We start from the raw sequence: 23,446 nt of genomic DNA, 5'->3' as shown, positions 1-23,446 counted from the left end.
CTCAGGTTTAGTACTACCCCAAGCAACTGGAATCCAGATAAAAGGACCCTTCTATTAAATGATTCTTCATTTGTTTTGTAGGGCATACATATTTCACATAAGGACTGATCACAATGTGGATGTTTTGCTTCCTGGGCTATACACTGTAGCACAGTGCTTGGCACATAGAAGATGCTCAGTTAATGCTAATATGACAGCTACTACTACCATTTACACATTCAGCTCAGTCTCCCCTGCGCATTTTACAGCTGTAGTAATATAAGATGCCAAATCAGGCCGGGCGCAGTAGCTCATGCCTGTAATCCCAGCACTTTGGGAGGCCGAGGCAGGTGGATCACGTGAGGTCAGGAGTTTGAGACTAGCCTGGTCAACACAGTGAAACTTGCATCTCTACTAAAACTTCAAAATTAGCTGGGTGTGGTGGCACATGCCTGTAATCCCAGCTACTTGGGAGGCTGATGCAGGGTAATCACTTGATCCCAGAAGGTGGAGGTTGTGTTGAGCCAAGATTGCACCACTGTACTCCAGCCTGGGCAGCAGAGTGAGACTCCATCTCAAAAAAAAAAAAAAAAAAAAAAAAGAAGAAAAACAGCCATCATAATACATATTATTTGATGAGGTCTGCTGTATTAGACATTTTATGTACAGTATTATATTTAGCTCTTGTGACAACTATGCAAGATAGGTATTACTTCTTAAATTTTATAGACAATGAAACAATCTCAGATGTGCGTGAATACTTTTTGTAAAGAGATTTTCACCCACATTGATTTACCAAGAAAGTAAGTAAACCAAAGCCCCTATTCTTTATCTTTTTAGTTGGGCTGCATTGTCCATCCTGGCACTGCATAAACTTGTTAGAGAGAAGTCCTCCAAAAATCATTTTGGTAATTTTGGAGAAGACCAAACAGCTGTCCTAATTTTTAGAAGTACTATTTGGATTCATGTTAATTTGTCTCATCATAATGGAAACTGAGACTAGACATTCACTACTAGTCAATCAGTATTCCATGTATTTGTATACAGGCACTTTAGATAGAATTTCACATATCTAATTCCCCACCAGTGCCTCAACTGCCCTTCGCTTTCCTTCCCTGGGCATTCACCCTCAGGCCCCAGGGCTGCAGTACTCTGCATGGAATGGCCTACGGCTCTACCCATCACTGTTCCCTAGTCTCTGCAGTCATCAGTAACTTTACCTGGTTAACTTTCTATTCAGCCTACAGGTGTCAGATGAGATGCTTTTTCTTGGCAGAAATTTTTCTTGATCTTCCTTTCCTTTTGGTGCCCTGTCCCTTATAATTTCCTCATGTGTCCTTTCCTATTTGCTTATCCGATTACTTGCTTCTCTCACCCATTGGATTGTGAGCCTTTTGTGGTCAGGGGCAGTGCTCTGTAAGCTGCTGTGTCCCCAGAATCTGGCTCAGGGTAGGCACTGGGCGACTATAGACTGATGTTAAGAGAAAATGCACACATTTCATCTCAGCCTCAGAGCAGTTCTGGGAAACAGATAGGAAACCAAAGCTCTGCAAGAGCTCTCAGGGCCATCATGAGACAGTTGTTGGTCTCATGTTTGGCGACTGGGTCTCCTATTCCTGGTCTCTTTCCTAGGCATAATGCTTTTATATAAAGTCTCTTCCGTTGTTTTTGTTTGTTTGTTTTCTTTTTTCAGCCTAAATAACTTAGTTTCTCTAAACTTTTCTCCCAGGGACTCTTTTTTAACCCTTTGAATTATTGCTGATTGCTATCTTATAACTTTTTTTTTTTTTTCCATTTTGCATGTCATATTTTAGCAAAGCATTAAAAGGAACATGGCACAAAGCACACTCATATTTTTGGATGCTGTGGACTTCATCGTGCTGCTTATTCAGTTCTATCTAGTCAGTACCTCCAAGGCATTCATGCTGCCTTACCTCATTCATTCGAAGGCTTCCCTGTGCAAGGTGGAATATACGTAAGGAGGCAAACACACAGGGCTATATGCCTGCTGTGCTTCACAGAGGCCTCTTCCAGGAGTGTAATACAGGGGTTGCTCATGCTCTGAAGAAAATAGTGGCAGGCTGTTACTGTCATGAGAGCCAGAACGTGGCTGGCTCCTTACAGATGTGGCTTCATGGGGCATGCCGCGTGATTGCTGAGTCAGCCTTCTGGTATTAATTCCCTGCTCACTGGGGTGATTCTTCACTTCCCACAGTTGACCCTGCTGTATTATCCTGTTACCTATGCTTTTCTGTGATCCATAGCGGTCATTTAATTTTCAGTCCATGTACCTACCCCGCCTACTTAGTTTCTTCTCAGTGCCACACTTAATTCCTTCACATGTACTGACTAATTAAATGAGCAGACTGTGCCAGGTGAAGGTGCAGCATCTTCAGAACTCTACGTGGTGCATTCCGTGAGGCTGCCCTTCAATAAGTGATGTCATATTCTTCGAGCAGTGTGACCTGTTAGAGGTGCCCAGTCAGGTCAGATGAAAAACCCTCTGATTTATTGAAATAGTGCATTAGTAAAGTATTATAGTTTATTTTCACAAAGCTAGATTAGTTGTTACATGTTGGTTTTTAACATTTGTTTTGCCTAGCCCCAGCAAATATGGAGGTGACCTTGATGTATCTATAGAATATCAGGAATATCTGGCCGGGCGCGGTGGCTCACACTTGTAATCCCAACACTTTGGGAGGCCGAGGTGGGTGGATCACCTGAGGTCAGGAGTTTGAGACCAGCCTGGCCAACATGGTGAATCCCCGTTTCTATTAAAAATTCAAAAATTAGCCAGGTTTGGTGGCAGGTGCTTGCATTCTCAGCTACTCGGGAGGCTGATGCAGGAGAATCACTTGAACCGGGGAGGTGGAGGTTGCAGTGAGCCAAGATCATGCCACTCCACTCCAGCCTGGGCAACAGAGTGAGATTCTGCCTCAAAAAAAAAGAATATCGGGAATATCCATTTTGTGTCTCAAAGCACATACCTCACAGTTTTCTGGTCCAATTTTTAGGCACTTTATGAGGCCCTCATATGTTTTCAGAAATAATTGCTAATGACTTTGATGAAACTAGGCAAGATATTTCTTGGTTTTAGGGCAGTTTGGGGTTTGCAGCCTTCCTAATGTAATAGAAGAATTTTTAACTAGATTCTCCCCCTTCTCAGGGTGGCTTCCTGCCTTTCCATTCTAGTGCTTCACACAAATGACAAGCTCACAGGGGACTTATCTAGAAAAGGCAGAGATAAAAATAAGTGCAACGCTAAAAAAAAATCTATCTTATAGTATCATTTAGAGCTTCCTCTCCTTTTCTAATGAAAGGCTACTGTAGTTTCCTTTTGTCCTTTTTGGCTGAAGGCTTTTCAGTAATATTCCCATGTGTCCCCCATGATGCTAAAAGCATGAGCTTGGGGGCAGGCTGACTGGCATTCAGGTCTTTGCCCAGCCTCCAGCTGCAAGACAAGGCGAATAATATTGATTTCATGGAGCTGAAATGAAAATTAACTTCTCTAATCTGTGGAAATGCTTTGTTATAATCCTTAAACACATAGATAAATACATAGGTTGAAATGGCAAGTACCAAGTGTTGATATTATGTCCAGAATTACCACATGCCATGTCTGCATGATTTTAGCCAGATGTTTAATAAGGTTATAAATGAATAGGTTATTAAATGGGCATCTCCCACTGTCTAGGTGTTTGTTTCTGCTTCTCTGTTTTCTGTTTGTGTCTCCATTTATTTTAATGCCTACCATTATGTCTCTCAACTCTGCCACCTTCCTATACATGGATATACCAGAGAAATAAACTTTAATTATTAATTATTATTGATATGTAATCATAATTAAATAAAAACAAATGAATGGACTCTTTATTTTGATCTCCTTTAAGAAAACTCAAAAATTTTTTTTCACTGATTGATTAAATCTTCAGTCTTTTGCCCCCAGTGGATCAGTGATTTTTCAGCAGAAAATCTTGCTTCTCCATTGCTTTATGCTTTTGTTGCTAGGCAGTTAACAGCAGGGCTACTAAAGCACTTCTAATTTAGGCAAATCTTTTCCTCTATTTTAGAAATGGATTTCAGTGGTTTTCAGTTGGTTTGCAGAAACCTACTGAAAGGTATATATGGTACAGATATGAATGTTTATAATTACAGAATAATAAAGTGAATATTCTGTTGGCTTTTTCTTTTTTCTTTTTTTTTTTCTTGTGATGGAGTTTTGCTCTTGTTGCCCAGGCTGGAGTGCAATGGCGCGATCTTGGCTCACTGCAACCTCTGCCTCCCGGGTTCAAGCGATTCTCCTGCCTCAGCCTCCCAAGTTGCTGGGATTATAGCACCCACCATACCTGGCTAATTTTTTGTATTTTTAGTAGAGATGGAGTTTTGCCATGTTGGCTAGGCTGGTCTCAAACTCCTGATCTCAAGTGATTCACACACCTCTGCCTCACAAAGTGTTGGGATTACAGGCATGAGCCACCACGCCCAGCCTCTGATGACTTAAAAAAATAACAGGGAATGTGGGGTCACTCATAGTGTAGAGGGAAATGTTGAGAATTTTAAGCACTTCTGAATCATATTGGCAGTTATAAGCTCTAGGTGTGTTTTGTGCACATTTGATATTTTTCCTTTTTAAAAATCTTCCTTCTATGAATAAACTTTTGCATGGGAAATGACATATCACTTTATTTTGGGTTTTTTTTTTTTTTTTTGATGGCCAGGGAAAGCCTCCTCAACTCAACTGTACCTTCCTCCTCTTACCTCACAGCCCTAAGCTAATCACTACTTCTGTGCTGCCTTCTACCGTCCCGGAAGTTCAGGGTCCATTTAGTTCGCGTTGTAAATATTAACTGAACACATTGTGTTAGTCCAGTCTCTTGTGATTGCAAATGAGATACCACAGGTCAAACAGATTCATTTAAGAGTAGGTGCAGTGGGAGGCGAGCTTATTGAGAGGATGCTCAGGTAGCACGAAAGAATGCAACCAGTGTACCCCTCTACATCCATGTCTTTGTTGCTCAATCTCCTTTCCTCCCCAACCCTTGCATCTGCTTGGAAAGTCCCATGCTTGGACTTTCTGTCTCCTTGGCATCTTGAGGCAGGTCCTTTCCTCTGTTTAGATTGTCCTCCTTTCCCTCCTTCTGTCCACTTTGGTCTGGTTAGCTTTTAATTATTCTTCAGGATTCAGCTGAGATGTGTCCATCTGCTGGACTTCTTCCCTGCCACCCAGCCTGGGATGCATCCCTCTTATGTGTTTTCATAAAATCCTACACCCAGGACCTATCTATGCACTTATGTAATAGTTGCTCATTTGCTTGTGCGTTTCAACTGCACTTGGTCTTCTAGAGGGTAGGAACTGTGTCTGATTCATTCTTTCATTTTTTACCCATTGTCTCATTCATAAACAGAGAAAAATATTTGTTGAATGAGTGAACGTGGGATCTCTGTTCATTTTGGTATATTGCTTTGCTTTCTGGGCTGAACTCAGGACAGATGCCAAAGCCTTTCCCTCTAATGACATCAAAGCCCTACTTCTAAAACCAGACTGGATGTGATTCCCTTCTACAAACAGATTCAGTAAAGAAATGTGACTATTCCCACAAAAAGCCCAGTAAGTATGGGGTGGTTTTGATAATAATAAAAGTTTTGTGTAGTATCCAGATATAAATAAAAATGACTTAAAATATATGTATAAAATACTTATAAGCGAACCCTAATCGGTGAGCAACCAGGTTAACTGGATAGTGGATATGAACAGAGTGGTGGGAATTGGTCAAGAAGGTACCTGGGCTACTCTGCCTATGGAATAGCCATTCTTTATTTGTTTGCTTTCTTAATAAACTTGATTTCACTAAAAAAAAGAAAAGAAAAGAAGGTGCCTGGCAGTGAACATTCATTTTTAGAGGTTTACTTTTTCATTTTTTTCATTGACTCCATTTATTTTGATGACCAGTTTAACAGCCTTTAAGTAAGTTGAAAAAAATCTTCTACTCATCATACAGTGGCCAAAACCACAATTACTTTTGCACCAACAATTTGTCCTTCCTTATTAGGGGTAACCATAGTATAATAATCTTTAATAACTAATATATTAAATATAGCTATTTTCAATTTATTCTAAGGTTGAAATACTGCTTGTTGATGCATCAGGGACTCTGATGTGCAGGTCCCACAAAATGTGTAAGAGCACCTTCTCTTTTTGGCTAAGAAGTTTGTAATCAACTTTGATTAAACTCTTCCATGGTTATGAATCCATGAAAACCATTCTCAACAATTGTTTTGGGAGTTAGAAATTACAACTACTCTATTTTCTCATATGTAGCTTTTTTCTTTCAGGATATGTTACTTGACACCTAATATTCTGAGCCTGTGTAATAGTGAATCATTTTAATGGGATCTCACTATGGTTCTAAGAATTCTCATCATCAGAAATAAATAATTTTACCAGAGAGAAAAATGAAAGAGCTGTTTTTACTGACATACTCATACATTCCTTGTTCTTCTCCCTTTCTCTCTCTTTTCTTTTTCAGTGAGCATGTTTTTGAACACATTAACACCGAAGTTCTACGTGGCCCTAACAGGCACTTCTTCACTAATATCAGGGCTTATTTTGGTAAGTGGTGGAGTCTTTCTCATTTAAAAACATGCTGATTAATAATATGTATATTAGTGTATGTACAATAAAAAAAACTGGAAGAATATATACTAACAGGTTACAATGATTATCTTGCACATGTCTACATGTTGGGGAGTGGACTCATAGAAGCCTTTTACTACCCCATTATATTTCTGAAATATTTGAAAAAAATTTAAGCAATCATATGTTATTTTGTTGAAGGCAAAAAAACAAATGTAAATGAAATGGAAAATAAAGGAAGACATAATTCTCTGTCAGATTTTACTATCTAAGATATGGTAAAATAAATGTAACTCAGTTCAACTAAAAATCATCAAAATGGGGCCAGGCGCAGTGGCTCACATCTGTAATCCCAGCACTTTGGGAGGCGAAGGCGGGTGGATCACTTGAGGTTAGGAGTTTGAGACCAGCCTGGCCAGCATGGTGAAACCCATCTCTACTAAAAATACAAAAAAATTAGCCAGGTGTAGTGGCGCATACCGGTAGTCCCAGCTACCCGGAGACTGAGGCAGGAAAATGGGTTGAATCCGGGAGGCAGAGATTGCAGTAGCCAAGATCACGGCATTGCACTCCAGCCTGGGTGACAGAGCAAGACTCTGTCTCAAAAATAAATAAATAAATAAAACCATCAAAATAGAATATTGTGCAAAATCAAGATCAATAGAAATATAGCTTTTTTTTTTTAATGTATTGACATGGATTGTGACAATTCTAAGGTTTTTTCCCCCTTCATCTTCTTTTCTTTCTAAATTTACATTTATTTATGCATTGCTTCCTTTAAAAAAATCCCAAACGTGCCAAAAAGCAATATGATTATCATTTGTATGGCTCTATTACCTTATCTTTGTAACAGTTGCAGGTGTGCTAAATCGTAACACCTGAAGTAGTTATTTTTAGTGGCCTCAAATGGGGACCATCTAAACTCAATGGTACTACTCTAATAGAATTAAGTGACCTCTAAGGCAAAAGAGGTTTTAGAAAAGCTTTTTTTCTCTGTACCCATATACTTGTGGTTAAATTATTATAGAAACAAGCATAAGAAAAATTTTACAGAGTTGATGTTAAGAAAAATGGATGATCAGAAGAAAAACAGAAAAGCTTTAGAGAAGGGCGCAAACATGTGGAGCAAAGAACATCAATGGACCTAGAATATTGGTGGATTTCAGAAGCTTGAGCTTGTAAGGAGCCACAGTAAAAAGGTGGGAGAAATGTATGCAGGAACAGAAACCTGCAAACAGAGGAGAGGGATGATGGCAGTGTGGGGAGGATCTTTTTGTGTGCAGAAAACATCCAGGTTCATCTTGCTTTGCTGTGTCATATGGATTGCTTAACTTGTGGCATGACATGTTTAAAGTTGATGTTAAACGTCCTCCCATACATCTCCATTCTAAGTTGCAGGGTCCCACTCTTTTCCAGTTAATGCCCTCACTTTAACAGTAGACACCTGATGAGCCTGAGCATGTACCTTTCATTGCACATCAGCCACTCACATGATAAGAGCTTGGGTCTGATTTTCCACAATTTCCAGCTGTTTCTCTGCAGGAGCTAAGACTCTCACTAAGGGTACTCTTAGAAGATTCCAGGCTCAGTATGTGCTTCTGGAGCCAGGAGTTAGAATCCCTGTGTTCATTGTTTTCTTTCATGACCTTGTCCAGTGAACTTAGGAGCAACCAACCAACTTCATTATATTCCTTGCTTCTCCACATATGGTCAAAGGTATTATGCGTAGAGTTGCTAAACTCTTTGCCTCTCAAGAGTGGTGAATCAGGAGTATCAAATGCATTTATTTTGCGTAACTCTCTAAACAGTTCATGCCAAGGATGGTCAGTATTCTCCATAGTATTAGAAGTAGAGTCCTTAGCATTTTTGGATCTAATTCTATTAAGCAGCCAATTCCAGAAACCCCAAAACCAACTAAAGAAATCTATCCTTAAAATTCTGTTCCTCTAGAACTACTTCTGGTACTAAAAGTTTGTTTTGGATAAGAGGAAATCGAAATAGAAAGCCCAATGCTGGCTGCAAAGACCAACCCAAGTTGAGGGGAAGCATATTAAACTTCCTCCTTAAAATTGGTTGAAATAAGGTATATGTGATAATTTATACCATGTCACCTCTTAAATACTAATCAGTTCACCTGTATGTGTCTCTGAAGTTTTCCCTGTTCTTTAGAGACATGGGAAAAATAAAGACCCTGTAGAAAGTGGCTCCATAAAGCTATAAAGCTGGTCACTAATTTATTCCATGTAAGGACTGTATTTTATTCTGAGATTGTGTCCTTCTTACTTTTTAACATTACAGTGTTCTTCTGAAATGATGGTGATAGTGTATGGTAGTGCTATTTTACTATTATTACTTCTCAAAGAAGAATATAGCAGCCCCACACTGGTCTTCACATTTGTCGGGGGGCGGGGCACGAACTCTTTGCTTCAGAGAACAACCACCTCAAAAATTTACTTCTACTTAACCTGTTGAGGAACAACATAAATTGTCCAAATGGGAAATAGTAAAATTATTTGAGTCTGACCTAGTGCAATGAATGGAGAAGAGAAAGGCTTTAGATAATCTCTTCAATCTAGGGGATTGAGGGCAGAGGAAAATAATCTGAGAGAGGATTTGGTGGAGGGAAGCCAGCAGAAACTGTTTTGCTAGAAAACCACAGAAAAAATTGTGGTAAGTGCTGAGGGTATGGGAATGAATCTCTCACTCCAACGGTTTCTAACTTTATTAATTAAAAAAGATTTTCATTAGGAGGCAATATACTTACTATTTAGAGCTAGGTAAGAAACTTTATTAATATATTGAGAATTACATGATATCCAGAGAGGACAAGGAGTAGACAGAAGATAATGAGAGAAAGTAATGAAAAGGGGAGATCAGTTTCAGGGAGACAGGTGATAGAAGAGAAAACCATGAAAAAGGAAGAAGTCAAGTGAGCCCTGTTTGCAGACAACATGATTTTATATTTAGAAAAACCTAAAGCCTCCACCAAAAATGGTTAGAATTGATAAACGAATTCAATAACGTTGCAGGATACAAAATCAGCCTACAAAAATCAGTAACATATATGCTAACAGTGAACAATCTGAAAAAGAAATCAAGAAAGCAATCCCATTTACAATAGCTACAAAGAGCATAAAATACCTAGGAGTTAATTTAATAAAAAAAGTGGGCCGGGCGCAGTGGCTCAAGCCTGTAATCCCAGCACTTTGGGAGACCGAGACGGGCGGATCACGAGGTCAGGAGATCGAGACCATCCTGGCTAACACGGTGAAACCCCGTCTCTACTAAAAAAATACAAAAAATTAGCGGGGCGAGATGGCGGGCGCCTGTAGTCCCAGCTACTCGGGAGGCTGAAGCGAGAGAATGGCGTAAACCCGGGAGGCGGAGCTTGCAGTGAGCTGAGATCCGGCCACTGCACTCCAGCCTGGGCGACAGAGCGAGACTCCATCTCAAAAAAAAAAAAAAAAAAAAAAAGTGAAGGATGTATACAAGGAAAACTATTAAATCCTGATGGAAAAAAATTGAAGAGGACACACAAAAAGTGGAAAGAGATTTTTTGCTCATGGACTGGAAGAATTAATATCATCAAAATGACAATACTCTGCAAATAAATTTACACATTTAATGCAATCCCTATCAAAATACCAATCACATTCTTTACAGAAATAGAAAAAAAAAAATCTAAAATTTTTATGGAACCACAGAAGACCCTGAATAACCAGAGCAATCCTGAGCAAAAAGAACACAACTGGAGGCATCACACTACCTGACTTCAAAATATTTTACAAAGTTATAGTAACCAAATCAGCATGGTACTGGCGTAAAAACAGACACGTAGCAATGGAACAGAATAGAGAGCCCAGACATAAATCCACACATTTACAGTCGACTTATTTTCGACAAAGGCGCTGAGAACAAACGTTGGAGAATGGACAGTCTCTTCAGTAAATGTGCTGGAAAAACTGAATAACCATATGTTTAAGAATGAAGCTGGACCTCTGTCTCTCACTATATGCAAAATCAAATAAAATGAATTAAATATTTAAATCTAAGACCTGAAACCATGACACTTGTGAAAGAAAACATTGGGGAAATGCTCCAGGACATTAGTCTGGGTAAAGATTTTTTGTGTAAGACCTCAAAGCACAGGCAGCCAAGAGCAGAAATAGACAAATGGGATTATATCAAGCTAAAAAGCTCCTGCACAGCAAAGGAAACAATAAACTGAAGAGACAACTCATAGAATGGGAGAAAATATTTGCAAGCTATTCATCTGACAAGAGATTAATAACCAGAATATATAAGGAGCTCAAATAACTCAATAGCAAAACCTCAAAGAATCTAATTATAAAATGGGCAAAGATATGAATAAACATTTCTCAAAAGAAGACATGCAAATGGGCAACAGGTATATGAAAAAATGCTCAGTATCGCTAATCCTCAGAGAAATGCAGACCAAAACCACAATGAGCTATCATCTCAATACAGTTAGAATGGCTTCAAGTGATTCTCTTGCCTCAACCTCCAGAGTAGCTGGGACTACAGGCATGTGCCACCATGCCCAGCAAATTTTTGTAAGAAGACAGGGTATGGTAGGTGCAGTGGCTCACGCTTGCAATCACAGCACTTTGGGAGGCAGAGGCAGGAGGATCACTTGAGGCCAGGAGTTCAAGACCAGCCTGGCTAACATGGTGAAACTCTGTGTCTACTAAAAATACAAAATTAGCCGGGTGTGGTGGCACACGCCTGTAGTCCCAGCGCTCAGGAGACTGAGGCAGCAGAATCATTTAAACCCAGGGGGCAGAGGTTGCAGTGAGCTGAGATGGTTCTACTGCACTCTAGCCTGGACAACAGAGTGAGACTCTGTCTCATAAAACAAAACAAAAACTAGATATAACAGAAACTGGTGAGGATGTGGAGAAAGCAGTACTCTTGTACACTGTTGGTGGGATTGTAAATCAGTACAGCCACTATGGAAAACAGATGGATATTTCTCAAAAAGCTAGAAGTTGAGGCCGGGCGTGGTGGCTCAAGCCTGTAATCCCAGCACTTTGGGAGGCCAAGACGGGCGGATCATGAGGTCAGGAGATCAAGACCATCCTGGCTAACATGGTGAAACCCCGTCTCTACTAAAAAATACAAAAAACTAGCCGGGCGAGGTGGCGGCCGCCTGCAGTCCCAGCTACTCGGGAGGCTGAGGTAGGAGAATGGCGTGAACCCAGGAGGCGGAGCTTGCAGTGAGCTGCCATCCGGCCACTGCACTCCAGCCCTGGTGACAGAGCGAGACTCCGTCTCTAAGAAAAAAAAAAAAAAAAAAGCTAGAAGTTGAAATGGCATATGATCCAGCAATTCCACTACTTGGATATATATCCAAAAGAAAGGAAATCAGTACATTAAAGAGATACCTGCAGTCCCATGTTTATTGCAGCACTATTGGTTTTTTTTTTTTTTTTTTTTTTTTTTTTGAGACGGACTCTCGCTCTGTCGCCCAGGCTGGAGTGCAGTGGCCGGATCTCAGCTCACTGCAAGCTCCGCCTCCCGGGTTTATGCCATTCTCCTGCCTCAGCCTCCCGAGTAGCTGGGACTACAGGCGCCCGCCACCTCGCCCGGCTAGTTTTTTGTATTTTTTTAGTAGAGAGGGGGTTTCACCGTGTTCGCCAGGATGGTCTCGATCTCCTGACCTCGTGATCCGCCCGTCTCGGCCTCCCAAAGTGCTGGGATTACAGGCTTGAGCAGCACTATTGTTAATAGCCAAGATTTAGAATCAATGTAAGTACCCATCAATTGATGAATGGGAAAAAAATGTGGTATATATTGTAGAGATGAACAGAAGACTTCCCCTTCACCCTTGAAAGGTTGACAGAAAAATCAACTGACAAATGACAGACTAATAAGAGAAAAGGCGTAAGAAATTTATTATTAACGTACACAGGAGAACTACAGAGTGATTACCCAATATCTCAGTGGGGTTAAGAAGCTTATATATGGTCTTGAGGTTACAGAAAGATTGGGGTCTTGGGTACTGGCAAAACAAGTTATGGTGGAGAAACAAGTTGGGGGGGGGAGAGGAATTTTGTTGAGGGCAATACATGATTACTAGGGAGAATGATTGAATCAGGGAACAGAGATTAATTTGTAAATAATTCTCTTTGGAATTTGAATATTCCACAGTGGAATGTTTTTCAGTGATAAAAAAGAATGGAATTCTTAAAGCAGTGGCCAGCACAATGTTAATCTTACTGTTCATAATAATAAAATTATTTTTAGATTAACAAAGTTAACGTCAGTGTTTCTTCACAACTAAAGAATATTTCCTGCAAATTCTAAGGGACAGCAATGCTAATATAAATAACTCCTAAATTCACAAAACCCAATCAACTATTTGCCCATATTAGAAGAATGTATTGTAATTAGAAGAATTAGAAGTCAATGTATTGATGTCATTTTGAGTAATTTATTGTCATTCAACATGTAATTTCTCTAATTTACTTATTATCAAATGTATGACAGATGGATCAAATTCGTGGAATGAATAACATAGTACTAATAGACCTGCTTTATATCTTCCTTTCAAAATCCTAAAGATATTAAATTATCTTATATAAATCTACCAAATTAGAAAATGAGGTATCTTAACAAAGAATTATTTTTCACATATCTATTGTATGTAAAGATATGTACTCAAAGTAGAAATTTTATAATTACTTAATAAAATAAACAAATTATAAAAATCTAAAAAAAAAAAAAAAAGAATGGAATTCTGTTATTTGCAGCAACGTGGATGGAACCAGAGGTCCTTATGTTAAGTGAAATAACCCAAGCACAGAAAGACATATATTGCATATTCTCACTCATATATGGGAGTTTAAAAAGTAGATCTCAATGATACAGAGTAGATTGGTGGTTACCAGAGGCTGGGAAGGTCATGCAGGCTGCAGTGTACTGCACACTACACAGCTGATTGTAACCTTGACCTCCTGGGCTCAGGCAGTGCTTTGTCTCAGCCTCCCAAGTAGCTGGGACCACAGGTGCGTGCCATCATGTCTGGCTAATTTTTTAAATTGTTTGTAGAGATGGGGTCTCCCTATATTGCCTAGGCTGGTCTTGAACTCCTGGGCTCAAGCAATACTCTTCCCTTGGCCTCACAAAGTTCTGGGATTACAGGTGTGAGCCACCATGCCTGATTGAGATTGATTAATAGGTACAAATATACCAGTTAAATAGAATAAATAAGACCTAATGTTTGACAGATTGCTAGGGTGACTGTAGTTAACAATCTGTTATATACTTCAAAATAGTCAGAAGAGAATAATTTGAATGTTACCAGCACAAAGAAAAGAAAGATAAATTTAAGGTAGTAGATAGTCCAGCGACCCTGATTTGATCTTTACATATTACATGAAGGTATCAAATTATCAACTATACCCTGAAAATATGTACAGCTATTATCTATCAATTTTAAAAAGCAATGGGGAGAATCAGGGATTGTTGACGTGATGGGACTTTGGTCATTCATCCCTAAGCCATTCATTTTTCAGAGGAGAAAATCGAGACTAACAGAAGAAAGAAAAGGAAATGTTTTATCTAAGCTCATGTGGTTCGTCTGTAGCAAAGCCAGGCCTAGAACCTAAGTCTTCATGTTCCTACCTTAATATTCTTTTTTTTTCTTTCAAAGCTTGTTTATTTTTATTTTTAAATTTTTATTTCAATAGGTTTTTGGGAAACAGGTGGTATTTGGTGAATAAGTTCTTTACTGGTGATTTCTGAGATTTTGGTGCATCCATCCCCTGAGCAGTGTCCACCGTACCCAACGTGTAGTCTTTTATCCCTCACTCCCTCCCGACTCTTTCCTCCTCTGGGTCTCCAAAGTTCGTTGTATCATTCTTCTGCCTTTGCGTCCTCATAGCTTAGCTTCCACTTATGAGTGAGAACGTACTTTTGGTTTTCCATTCCTGAGTTACTTCACTTAGAATAATGATCTCCAATTCCATCCAGATTGCTACAAATACCATTATTTCATTCCTTTTTATGGTGGAGTAGTATTCCATTTTTAAACTTTTTTATTAGAATCATTCTTGCAGGAAGTAAAGTGATACCGCATTGTGGTTTTGATTTGCATTTCCCTGATTGTTAGTGATATTGAGCATTTTTTTCATATTTTTTTGGCCATTTGTATATCTTCTTTTGAGAATTATCTATTCATGTCTTTAGCCCACTTTTTTTTTTTTTTTTTTGAGACAGAGTTTTCGCTCTTGTTGCCCAGGCTAGAGTGCAATGCGCAATCTCGGCTCACTGCAACCTCTGCCTCCCGGGTTCAAGCAATTCTCCTGCTTCTGCCTCCCAAGTAGCTGGGATTATAGGCATATGCCACCATGCCTGGCTAATTTTTTGTGTTTATTAGAGACAGGGTTTCACCATGTTGGCCAGGCTGGTCTGGCCAACTTCTGACCTCAGGTGACCCACCCGCCTCGGCCTCCCAAGGTGCTGGGATTGTAGATGTGAGCCACTGCACCTAGCCTTTAGCCCACTTTTTGAAGGGATTTTTTCTTTCTTGCTGATTTATTTGAATTCCTTGTAGATTCTGGATATTAGTCCTTTGTCAGATGTGCATATTATGAAGATTTTCTGCTACTCTGTGGATTGTCTGTTAATTCTGCTGATTGTTTTTTTGCTGTGCAGAAGCTTTTTACTTTAATTAAGTCCCATCTATTTATCTTTGTTTTTGTTGCACTTGCTTTTGGCTTCTTGGTCATCAAGTCTTTGCCTAAGCCAATGTCTACAAGGGTTTTTCCAATGTTATCTTCTAGAACTTTTATGGTATCAGGTCTTAGATTTAAGTCTTTAATCCATCTTGAGTTGATTTTTGTATAAGGTGAGAGATGAGGATCTAGTTTCATTCTTATGTATACATGTGACTTGCCAATTATCCCAGCACCATTTGTTGAATAGGGTGTCTTTTCCACACTTTATATTTTTGTTGTGCTTTGTCCAAGATCAGTCGACTGTAATTATTTGGCTTTATTTCTGGATTCTTTATTCTGTTTCACAGGTCTATATGCCTGTTTTTATACTAGTACCATGCTGTTTTGATGACTGTGGCCTTACAGTATAGTTTGAAGTCAGGTAATGTGATATCTCCAGATTTGTTCTTTTTGCTTAGTTTTGCTTTGGCTATGCAGGCTCTTTTTAGGTTCCATATGAATTTTTTTTTTTTTTTTCCAGTTCTGTGAATAATGATGGTGATATTTTAATGGGAATTGCATTGAATTTGTAGATTGCTTTCGGCAGTATGGTCATTTTCTCAATGTTGATTCTACCCATCCGTGAGGATGGGATGTGTTTCCATTTGTTTGCGTCATCTATGATTTCTTTCAGCAGTGTTTTATAGTTTTCCTTGTAGAGGTTTTTCACCTCCTTGGTTAAGTGTATTCCTAAGTTTTTTTTTTTTTTTTTTTTTTTTTTTTTTTTTTGAGACGGAGTCTCGCTCTGCCCCGCCCAGGCTGGAGTGCAGTGGCCGGGTCTCAGCTCACTGCAAGCTCCGCCTCCTGGGTTTACGCCATTCTCCTGCCTCAGCCTCCCAAGCAGCTGGGACTACAGGCGCCCGCCACGTCGCCCGGCTAGTTTTTTGTATTTTTTAGTAGAGACGGGGTTTCACCATGTTAGCCAGGATGGTCTCAATCTCCTGACCTCGTGATCCGCCCGTCTCGGCCTCCCAAAGTGCTGGGATTACAGGCTTGAGCCACCGCGCCCGGCCTTTTTTTTTTTTTTTACAGCTACTGTAAAAATGGTTGATTTCTTCATTTGATTCTCAGCTTGGTTGCTGTTGGTGTATAGCAGGGCTACTGATTTGTGTACATTAATTTTGTATCCTAAAACTTTGCTGAATTCATTTACCAGTCCTGGGAGCTTTTTGGATAAGTCTTTAAGATTTTCCAGGTATATGATAATGTCATCAGCAAACAGTGACAGTTTGACTTCCTCTTTACCGATTTGAATGCCCTTTATTTCTTTCTCTTGTCTGATTGCTGTGGTTAGGACTTCCAGTACTATGTTTAATAGAAGTGGTGAAAGTGGGCATCCTTGTCTTTTTCCTGTTCTTAGGGGAAATGCTTTCAACTTTTCCTCATTCAGTATAATGTTGGCTGTGGGTTTGTCAGAGATGGCTTTTATTACCTTAAGGTATGTCCCTTCTATGCCGATTCTTTTGAAGAGATAAATAAAATTGATAGACCATTAGTGAGATTAAGCAAGAAAAGAATAGAGAAGATCCATATAAGCTCAATTAGAAGCAAAGTAGGAGATATTACAACCGATACCACAGAAATACAAAAGATAATTCAAGGCTACTTTGAACACCTTTACACGCATAAACTAGAAAACCTAGAGGAGATGGATAAATTCCTGGAAATATACAACCATCCTAAATTAAACCAGGAAGAAATAGAAAGTCTGAATAGACCAATAACAAGCAGCGAGATTGAAATGGTAATTAAAAAGTTACCAACAAAAAAAAAAGTCCAGGACCAGACAGACTCACAGCTGAATTCTATCAGACATTCAAAGAAGAATTGGTACCAATCCTGTTGACCCTATTCCAAAAGATAAAGAGGGAGTCTTCCCTAAATTATTCTGTGAAGCCAGTATCACCCTAATACCCAAACCAGGAAACAATATAACAACAACAAAAAAAACTACAGATCAATATCTCTGATGAACATAGATACAAAAATCCTCAGTAAAATATTAGCTAACTGAATCCAACAGCATGTCCAAAAAGATGATTCACCATGATCAAGTGGGTTTCATACCAGGGGTGCGGGGATGGTTTAATATATGCAAGTAAATAAATGTGATACACCATGTAAACAGAATTAAAAACAAAAATCACATGATCATCTCAGTAGATACAGAAAAAGCATCTGACAAAATCCGGCATCCCTTTATGATTAAAAACCTACCTTAACATTCCTAAATAGAGTGAGGCAACTTCAGACTGGGAAAATGCTTGGTAAATTCTTACTAAATATATGCCCAAAACATGGCAATCTTTTAGCATATATGTTTTGTGGGGGGAGAAGGGGAAGGCATTACAAGTCTCCCTCGGATAACTATCATTTACATTTACAATAATATTTTAACATTTTCATTCAAAACATCTTGGAAATATTTTTTAAATAAGCAGATAGGAAAAAAGAACTTTTCTGGATACAATTTCATACTGAAACCAGTAATTCACTCTGATGCTGAAAGGTAGGCTTTTGTTTGTACATTCCTCCCCTCAGGGGAAGGTCACTGAAAACTGTTACCTACTTAGGTGATGTCAGGCACTGATCTAAAGCACTTTGCATGCTAACTCATTTACTCTTCCCCACAGTACAACAAGGTCAGTGCTTGATTGTTTCCTTTTTACTTACGCATAGCCTCAGTAGGTAGAATAGGCCAGTTAGTAACCTGCCTTAGGTCACATAGCTAGCAATGGAGGAGCAGGCTTGGAACCCAGGCCATCTTGTGCAGACAGCCTGCACTCTGTCACTCATTTCACTGCCTCTGTGGTCAGCTGTTTTTCTAGCCTGCTGTACATATGGTAGGTCTGGACTTTATTCTAGCAGTAGCTTGGTGTAGATTCACAGGCTATAAATTAATTACCTCAGTGTGGGTTGTTTCCTTTCACTCTGGTAAGCTAGGCCTAATCTTTGTTTCCTTTTTTAACTCAGAGATGGTGAAGCCCCAACAGCAATAAAGGGATTTCCCTAGAGCATGGCCACCTTTGCAGATCTGGGCTGGTGAGGTTTTCTGTGCCCCTGCTGAGCCGGATGATCATTGCTGGGCTATCTTATGGTACATTTGCCTTGCAGCATTTTCAGGAAGCAGAGGATACTTGCAACTGAAAGGAAACTTTGAGCAAAGGAAAACCTCTCCTATAGGAAAATTTTGACAGGTCTCTCTCAAAATGCTGGTCTGTAGTGAGAGCTAAGTAACTACAGTGTGTACAGCTTTAGGCTCCTGCTTTAGAGCTTGTTGACATGCCTAGCGTTTAGGGACTCAGCTTTGCCAGACCTCGAAATGAACCCAGGGTAAGGTTTCTATTCAGCCACTATCCTTTTCTGCTGAGTGTATTTCAGGGAGAGGCAGCACTGAGGTAAAGGATCGGGTGCCCTGCAAAATAACTGTGTGCATGGAAGTGCTTAGCAGTTTGCTTCCTGGCCCTAGGGAGACAATTACCTAACTGATCTCCCCTAAGCAATGTTCTAAGAGCCTACTATGGACATTTAAAGTATAGGGCTGACCCTGGGGAAATTGATTATTTGGGGGCCTCACAATTTCTATGCTGGAGACTGAAATTATCAAATTAAATTGAATTTCTTTGGAAAAGAGAGCTAAAAACAAAAACCCTGGTATTTCCTCTGTAAAGAAAAAGTCAGTTAACTGAAAAAATATACAATGTGTTTAAAAATAAACAGGTGTATATTTTATGAGATATCCCTAATACTTCTTAGTTCACAAGTTGAAAGCTAGCAATGACTTTGTTATACCATCTAGCTCCCTCTTCCCTTTTAGTTCCTGTGCCTGTACCCATCCATCCAGCTTTTTCCCTTACTGAATTTCAAGATACCCCTCTGTCTGCTTGGCACAAGCCTTCCCATCCCAGTCCAGTTCCATCCACAAGAACTGCACCTGTCATCACAGTCTAGACCTGCCAAGTTAGTCTTTTATCTGCTAGCAAAGACATGCCCAGCCTCTGCAGGCAGTGTTTATTTCAGTGGAGAAAATCTCTGGATTTTGCTTCGCTTTTGGGAGTGGAAGGTGGATATGTGCAGAAAATGCTTGCCTTAATTATCTCAAAATGTGATAGAATGCATAAAATTCTATATGTTGTATTGACATTTATACATAGATTCCTATATCCCTATTAAAATGTGTGTGTATGTATTTCATTGGATACAGGGATCAATACACATTTTAATAGGATACAGGATATGTATATGTGTGTATATGTATATAGATATACATATATGTACATATATGTATGTGTATGTGTGTGTGTATGTGTGTGTGTGTGTATATAAAACAGAGATATTTTTAAGAGGCATCCAGAGCATAATTTTTAAAAGTCGGAATCAAGAACAGGAAATGGAGAAAATCAGAATGATAAATAAAATAATTTGTTCATGGATTAAATGTAAAAGAAGTGTGTTTTTGGGAAAGTGGTAGCAGATGACGATTGAATGGGAATGAGTTATAACAAAAGATCTGTTTATTGAATTATCACTCCATGCCAGGTGTACTATATTAAGCACTTTGCATATATTATTTCATTTAATTCTGATTGAAATTCTGAGTGGTAGGTATGACCAGTGTCTTTATATTGCTAAGTATAAACAGACACAAGTTTAAATAATTTGGCCAAGATTATATAGCAGTTAAATCATGAGATTCAAACCCAGTTCTCTGACCTTGCCTTCCATCTCCTCTTATTCAAAAGTAAGAGAGCAGAGTTGAAGGTTGCTGTGTCTCCTTTCACCCCTTTTTCATCCATCTCAAGAATTTGAACTGCGCTTCAGGTAGCACTTTAATTGATAGGCATATGGATCACCCAAAATGATGGTGATTCTGGAACAAAGAGTGGAAAAAGACGCAGGGAAACTTGATTACAAGGGCTCCTGGGGGGTTGGGGTGGGAAGTAGCACATAAATGTCAAGCTGTGTCATCTCTGAAGCACCTTGCCTCTTGACTCTAGAATAAAGAATGAGAGAGATGCTGTGAGGGCCAGATGGCTGGGGAGCCTGCAGACAATGAGAGGAAACAGGCTCATTAACCTTGTGAGATTACAGCTTCTTGTGTTCACCACAGAAGTAAATTATCTTCTGCAGGAGACCCTGTGTCAGGCAAAGAAAGTAGATTGATACCTGTCGTGGACTGATTGTGGACATGAGCATTTGGGGAGAACAGATTAATGATAAGATATGGCAAAAGTGAAGAAGGTGAATGAATTAATGGCGGATAAAGGGACAAAACTGCCATTTTGGCTTTTTTAGCTTACATTTCAGCACAAATTGAGAGACTTGAAAGTCATGTAGTTGTAGTACTGAGCAAGAATGCTCAGAAGCAATCCACTATAAATCGGTAAAGACCTAAGGACTAGGCATTCAGAAAACTTGTGACTTACCTAGGAAAGTTTGCTAGGTAAGGATGGAGTGAAGACTAGAATTTAAATTTCCAACACTCTGCCCTAGCATCATTCTGCCTCTCATAAGGTTTGCCTGGGAAGGTGGATAGCAGCAGGGTGTAGCGGTTGATATTTTCATTTTAACAGATACACAGAAGTGGGTCAGGTAGATTAGAAAGAGAGAGTGGGGAGAGGGAAAGAGAAAAGAAAAAGGAAAAGAAAGAGGGAGGAGGAAGACTGCAACCTTCTTTGGAGGAAATATTTTTTCTTTTTCCAATTGGCCATGGGTTAGTCCAGATTTGTCCAGCCTAGAACATAGACCAATACTTAGCACATTTATATTTTACTTGTGTGATCATTTATTGTTTTCCTTCTCTTTAGAAGAGAAGCATCACAAAGGCAGGAAACATACCTGTGGTTTGTATACTACTGTATACAAAATGCCAGCGTAAATACTTAGAAAATATTTGTCAAATGCACATAAAATCCAAGGAATGAATAAATTAACTGACTGCATCAGAATTATCTGGGAACTTGTTTAAAATGATAGATTCCGAGCACCACCCAGACAAACTGAACTAGAATCTCTAGAGGAGGGACCTAGAGGACAGCTGGCAGGGCTTGGGGTGAATGACACAGGCTGGCTTTTCCCAATTCTCAGTGGTCTCCATGGCTTTGCTCAGGAGAGTTACCCTCCCTTTTAGGCCACAGTGGTTAATGCTGCGGTGGAAAATCTCATCCTGTGAACTTAGAGACACTGAGGTGGGGATGGACCATTGGCTGTTGATCTTGAAGAGAGCCTTACTTCCCTGTGTTTTCTTAAAGTCTTGGCAACAGGTGGCCAGAAAGGCGGGTGGAAGGGCAGGATGCCAGTTTACATGGCCCCCGCAACTGTTTAGGGGAACAGGTGGCTGAGGAGGGATTGACTGAGATCTAGGAAGCAGGAGGCCAAGACCCACTCGGTTGCTATTCCATATTCCTACACAAAATATACAGAAACCAAGAATGTAAAAAAAAAAAAAAAGTTTTATCTGTCATAAGGAATTAGGAAGGACTTTGAAAGAGTCAATATGGTAAAAAGAATATACTTTAGGATCAAAAAAGAAACTAAAAATGTTACAGGTATTACTCTAACACATGCCAATTGCCTAGGTTTATCTTCTTAAGCCCAGATAATCCCCTTTTGCCAAAAAAAAAAAAAAAAAAAAAAAAAAAAACTGTTTACCACCAGATATATTTTTGAAGACTTAGAGCAGGTGTTGGTTTGGCAATCTTTCTTTCTAGGAGTAGACTGCCATAAAGTTTCATATTCCTTCTTCAACCTCTATCATCACTGTATCTATCCTCCTGTGACATCATTGTAATTCTTAAGAAGCACTTAGCCAATTTCAAGCTTTGACATCTTTCGATTTCCCACGGGTTTAATGGCGTTGGTGTGGAATTACTGTGCTTTTGTTGTGTGGAAATCTGGAAGCATTTTTGAGTGTGATAATGGGGCATAGGGAAATTCCTGACGCATGAAATGTTTTATATATAGAAAATACAATTCAAAAGAAGAGGAGGACTTATTGGATAGGAAGAATCTAGGCATCTTGAGCAAAGACTTTCAGGTCTGCAAGATTGATGGAAGGGCCTTGTTTATTGTTTCTTTGTCAGATTTTTGTTCCCTGCAGGTAAACATGAGACAAGTTTGAAGCTTAGGGCAGCTGGAAACCTGGGTCTCTGCCCCCATCTCCCAGCCCCAGTACTCCTTGGCTATCCTCTGTGCTTCTGTCAAATAATAATGAAGGAACTCACTGGGCATTGGAGACTGGGTCCTTGCCAAATGTATCTTTGTTTTAAATATGATATGGGCCCCGAGTATAGCTTCTGGCCCTTCTGCCTTGCAAGATATAGGTCCAAACCTCTTCCTCAGCCCTCGTTCCCAATTTCATCTCCACCTCCCTTATTCCCAGAAGATAAACCTTACCTGCACCTCCACTGAGATCAGTGTCACCCAGTTTTTATCCGGTTATTGCCTTCTAGCCTGGGAAACAGCTCATATCACGCTCTACTTTCCAAAACAGAATGTCTCCCCCTGTTCATTCTTTCTCTTTCTTCCTATCTTAGAGCAAGAAGTGGTTTTTTGTTGTTGTTGTTGTTTTGTTTGTTTGGTTGGTTTTTTGAGACGGAGTCTTGCTCTGTTACCCAGGCTGGAGTGCAGTGCTGTGATCTCGGCTCATTGCAACCTCTGCCTCCTGGGTTCAAGCAATTCTCCTGCCTCAGCCTCCCGAGTAGCTGAGATGACAGGTGCCCACCACCACGCCCGGCTAATTTTTGTATTTTTGTAGAGATGAGGTTTCACCATGTTGGTCAGGCTGGTCTCGAACTCCTCACCTCAGGTGATCTGCCTGCCTCAGCCTCCCAGAGTATTGGGATTACAGGCGTGAGCCACTGCGCCCAGCCGGTGGGTTACTTTTTAAAGGCAGAATAAATGTGCTTCCTACTTGGCATCATGTCTCTGGGTAATTTGTACTCTTTCCCACCATCAGTTTCTCTCTTTCCACTGGATTCTTTTCCCCTAACACAAATATGTGTGAGTCTCTCATTTTCGTAAAAAACAAAATGAACACAAAACCTTTTATTGATCCTGCTGTTTATATAGACAATCTCCCATTATGTCAACC

General features: G+C 39.7%; 1 protein-coding gene across 15 annotated transcripts in view; it reads left to right on the top strand.

Annotated features, from left to right (window-relative positions):
* The window catches only part of ST7 (suppression of tumorigenicity 7), a 287,041-nt gene that overhangs the window by 145,784 nt on the left and 117,811 nt on the right, over positions 1-23,446 (top strand). For 10 of the 15 annotated variants that reach the window (XM_033192251.1, XM_033192249.1, XM_033192257.1 and 7 more), the window contains exon 2: positions 6,507-6,589. The exons of 2 other annotated variants lie outside the window; for them this stretch is intronic. In XM_033192251.1, the coding sequence (XP_033048142.1) occupies positions 6,507-6,589 (83 nt within the window). Of the gene's footprint in view, positions 1-5,371; positions 5,588-6,506; positions 6,590-23,446 lie in introns of those variants that run through there. 3 more of the 15 variants (XM_033192255.1, XM_033192258.1, XM_033192261.1) reach the window with 3 other exon arrangements.

This window comes from Trachypithecus francoisi, unplaced genomic scaffold (genome assembly GCF_009764315.1).
Source record: "Trachypithecus francoisi isolate TF-2019V2 unplaced genomic scaffold, Tfra_2.0 Lachesis_group4, whole genome shotgun sequence".
NCBI lineage: Eukaryota > Metazoa > Chordata > Mammalia > Primates > Cercopithecidae > Trachypithecus > Trachypithecus francoisi.
Note: the sequence above shows the minus strand (reverse complement) of the source record. Positions and strands in the feature narration are given on the sequence as shown.